The sequence below is a fragment of the Colossoma macropomum genome, unplaced genomic scaffold (assembly GCF_904425465.1).
Source record: "Colossoma macropomum unplaced genomic scaffold, Colossoma_macropomum, whole genome shotgun sequence".
NCBI classification, from domain to species: Eukaryota; Metazoa; Chordata; class Actinopteri; order Characiformes; family Serrasalmidae; genus Colossoma; species Colossoma macropomum.
The window spans coordinates 22,378,248-22,382,610 of record NW_023494785.1 but is presented as its reverse complement, the minus strand read 5'-3'; the positions used below and the strand labels follow the sequence as shown (position 1 = coordinate 22,382,610).

Here is a 4,363-nt window from a genome sequence, read left to right as displayed (position 1 = left end):
ATTCATAGAATTGGTAATTTGCTATTGGGACAAAACGTGAAGGGAAAAATAATCAGATCAGCCGGGGAAAGCAGCGCGAGGAGAAGCCAGGAGGGAGAAACGCAGGATTTCTCCAAGTTGCTGTTTAGAGAAAGAGAGGAGAGGGGTTGGGAGGGTGGGGAGAAAAATGCATTGAAGGAAAATTGTATGGAAATAGGCAGAGCTCTCTGCGCTCGAGTAACCGGTGGAAGTCCAAATTCAAACGTGGAGAAATTCAGAGACGAACGACAAAAAAGCAAAACAAATAGATAGCACATTTATTCTGAACAGTGCCGAGCAAAGTCTGTATTAGTGGCATCAAAACGTGCGGCACGTGGGAAAAACAAATCACACTTGACAGACTGTAGACAAGACCACTGCTTCAACAACATGTGTAGAAAAACCAGTGAAACTATCGGGGGTCCATTTCAGAATAACTGTGTAATGTTACTCGCTGTCAGTGAGTGAACTTGAGTTTACTGGGTCCATTCATGTCTGCCCGTGATGGACAGTCTTTGTGTGGCTTTGAAGTCTTTACATTAAAACTACTGCGCGCGCTAATAAAGTCCAGTGCCGTGGTGTGGTGGTGGTTTGTGGAACATGCTAGAGTTGTGATGTACTTGAAGCGGGAGGGATACAGTTACTAACCACACTAATTTAAAGAAAAGGGAGGGGGGATAGGGGGCTTGTCTTCCACACTAGTGAAGAGGACCGCACTCCCCCACGTGGTTTAGGTGCAAAACAACCCACAAAGCCTCATTTGGTAAAAAGGAGAAGAGAAGAAAGTGAGAGAGAAAGAGAGAGAGCAAGAGAGAGAGAGCGGCCAATAGCGAGTGAGTGCGATCACTGACTCGGACCGGAGGGAATCACTGGAGGCTCGTCGCGCGCATCGACCAACCAGCGCTGTCCAGGGGCGTGTCCTCCTGCCTCTAGCCCCTCCCCCCGGCAGGTCGTAGCCTTCCCCCGCTCTAAAGCCCATCAGCGCCTTGCGAGCGGCCGTCAGTGTTTCCCCGCAAGTGCGAGCAGCAGCAGCATTAGCAGCTATGGCCACGACGGCACAGTACATTCCGCGGACTAACGCGCTGTCCTCCACCCCGCTCATGCACCCAGACCCGGACCGCATGCACCAGGGCACCACGTACCGCGAGGTGCAGAAGATGATGCACCACGACTACCTGCAAGGGCTCACGCACCACCAGTGGCTGCCCAGGTCCGCCGCGCCCGACTGGAGCGGCCAGGCGGAGCACAAGAGCGCCTGCGAGGATCTGCCCGCAGCCGTGTACCAGCGCGCGCACCTCGCGCACCAGCCGAGCCAGGGCGCCCACCACCCGCAGCATCACCACCATCACCACCACCCCCACCAGAATCACCAGCACCACCACGGCGCTACGTGGGCGGCGACCACAGCGCACCACCTGCCCCCTCTGTCGCCGGGCACGGGCGCGCACCAGCCGCTGCTCTACTCGCAGACGGGCTACGGCATGCTGAGCGCGCCGCTGCACGAGGACGCGGGCGGAGGAGGCGGCGGCGGAGGCGGAGGAACGGGAGGAGGAGCAGGAAGCGAAGGCGCGCTCGAGGCATCGCCGCACGCGCCCTATGGCCACCAGCAGCAGCAGCAGCACGAGCTGCACTCGGACGAAGACGCGCCCAGCTCGGATGACCTCGAGCAGTTCGCCAAGCAGTTCAAGCAGCGGCGCATCAAGCTGGGCTTTACGCAAGCGGACGTGGGCCTCGCGCTAGGAACGCTCTACGGCAACGTGTTCTCGCAGACCACCATCTGCCGCTTCGAGGCGCTGCAGCTGAGCTTCAAGAACATGTGCAAGCTCAAGCCGCTGCTGAACAAGTGGCTGGAGGAGACGGACTCGAACAGCGGCAGCCCCACCAACCTGGACAAGATCGCGGCTCAGGGCCGCAAGCGCAAGAAGCGCACGAGCATCGAGGTGGGCGTGAAGGGCGCGCTGGAGAACCACTTCCTCAAGTGCCCCAAGCCCTCGGCGCACGAGATCAGCACGCTGGCCGGCACGCTGCAGCTGGAGAAAGAGGTGGTGCGCGTGTGGTTCTGCAACCGCAGGCAGAAGGAGAAGAGGATGACGCCCGTGGGGGTCCCACACCCCAGCATGGAGGACGTTTACGCGCAGGCCGAGACACCCCCGCTGCACCACACACTGCAAAGCCCCGTCCCGTGACCGACTGACCGACTGACTGACTGCTCCACTGCTCACTTCCAAAAAAAGACTGAGAGAGAGAGACAGAGAGCGATAGAGACCGCCGCAGCAGAAGCAGCGAATAGAAAGGGACTAAATGGATTTGTCTGTGTTTCATCTCAGTTTCTTTGCGTTTTCGTTTATCCTGAAAGGCAACACGTACTCGCTTTACAGCAAAAGTTGCAGAAAGTTGGGTGGAAAGAGTTTTGGTGTGAGTGAGCCGGTCACGGTGACGCAGGCACAGCAGAAAGAGTGAAATAGTCTCATGTAAAGCTGGTTTCAAACAACTGGTTTCATTCAATTCCTGACTAGTTTCTTTTTTGGGGGGAAGGGGGTGCATTGTGGAGAGAGATAAAAAAACAAAAAAAAAAAAATTGCTTATTTTAGCGCTGCTCAAAGGGAGCCCCTACTCCACAAAGGAGACAGCGTGCGCGCGCGTGTGGCTAATGTTAGTCTCATGTAGATGAACAGAGGCTGGATGGACTCTACACGACCACCTTTAACAAGGGTTAATGGTGCTCGTGTAGGGTCTATCCACCCTGGGTTCGTCTCATCTCTCACACTGCTCCTCCTGTGCTGTTTCTCTTCAGTCTGGGATGCGGGATCTTTTCAGGGTTTGCTTTTTAGTGAAAATAGTGTGTTCAATATTCTGTAAACAGCTAAGTCTCCAGTGTTGAACGAGCACCTGCCGTGTTTCCATCAGCCACAAACGAAAAGCTGTAAGAGTGAATTGGACACTGTAGGTGCTGATTCTTCTCTGGAGACTGTGTTGCCACTCTGTGCTTTGGTTTGTCCTTCGAGGAAACAAAAGCTCGAGCAGTTTTGTGTCCGAGCCACTGAGCCATGATGTGGAGAAGTGGAGCACGAGCTTTCTGTCTCCATACAACACACCCTGCACAGCCATGGGCCTAAAGTACAGCACACAGCCATTGCACGCGCACGAGCTTCTTATTTTGACTTTTGTTTCTGCTTTTCTTCTTTCTTTTCTTGTTGTCTTGTTTTCATGAGCACTTATTTTGGCGTTACTGTAATGTGGCTGATTTTGTGTGTCCATGCTGAGGGACAGCGTGCTGGTTTTAAAGGCAGGCTGAGGGAAATGTCTTCTTCATTCCTCATTCTTCTTCTTCTTCTTCTTCTTCTTCTTCTTCTTCTTCTTCTTCTTCTTCATGTTTACATTCTCCATAAATGTTCCCAGTGCTGGAGCTCTGTCTCTGTCCTGGGTAGGTTTATCTCCCTGGTTTAAAGCGTGCTGAGGGTGAGAGGGCTAAAGTACAGAAGTGCTCAATCTCAGGTAAAATCCCAGCGCCTGTCCAGCTCCACTCCTCTACAGCCCACTGTGGACCACCACTCTCTACTGAGCCCCTTACTGTGCCACTGTGCTCCTGTCTCACACCCACCGGATAATGGGAGATATTGTGGAGAGAAAAGCAGCTGCTGCTGTAGGACTATTTCTATTTCTTTCTTCTTTCTTCTTGTTCTGTCTTTAATCTGTCTGAGAGCAGCACATAAACCGAGGGATCCTGACTGACTCGTGCGTTTCATGTCTTTTCTCATCTGTGAGTGAGCAGCTTGGAGCAGGTGTTCATTTTTTCTTTCTTTCTTTTCTTTTCTTTTTGCAATCCTGTCATTTGAAACGGTGTGGATATACAACTTTTTCCAGAAAAAAAACTGAAAAAAGAAAAGATTTTAAATAAATAGTTGTCATGATTATTTCCAATATGTAAATATGTCCAATATGTAAACATATGTATTTGTTCTGAGTTTGTTTTTTGGGTTTTCCTTTTTCTTTTCTTGTTCCTTCCGAGCAGTTTTGTACACTTACTAATTCCAAGAAGATATTTTAATATTTCATTTAAGAATTTGACCGTTTATATATCTATATATTTATTTCTTAAATGTGTTTGGAGCTTTTTTCGTTGGGCTCTGTTAATTATGTTGCAGTGGATTACAAATGTTTTGTTTACTACATTTGGTTGTATGTTGATTGCGAAATGTAGACTGCAAAGTCACATTTATATTTATGTTATAGTAATATTTTATTACTTACATAAAACGTATATACAGGAACTTGCCTTTTGTCTTTTTTAAACACAAACTGACTCGCTCTTTCTCTCTGTCCTGCTTATCTATTTATCTTCTTG

General features: G+C 50.4%; 1 protein-coding gene across 1 annotated transcript; it reads left to right on the top strand.

Annotated features, from left to right (window-relative positions):
• Nucleotides 1–562: 562 nt before the first annotated feature.
• pou3f1 (POU class 3 homeobox 1) lies at nucleotides 563–4,289 on the top strand. Its single transcript, XM_036587436.1, has one exon. It carries the CDS (start codon nucleotides 1,062–1,064, stop codon nucleotides 2,202–2,204), a length of 1,143 nt encoding a protein of 380 aa, XP_036443329.1. The 5' UTR covers nucleotides 563–1,061; the 3' UTR covers nucleotides 2,205–4,289.
• Nucleotides 4,290–4,363: the final 74 nt, after the last annotated feature.

Bases quoted from the DNA above. Each gene is read 5' to 3' on its own strand.
- pou3f1 (XM_036587436.1), top strand. From the start codon at position 1,062: ATGGCCACGACGGCACAGTACATTCCGCGGACTAACGCGCTGTCCTCC.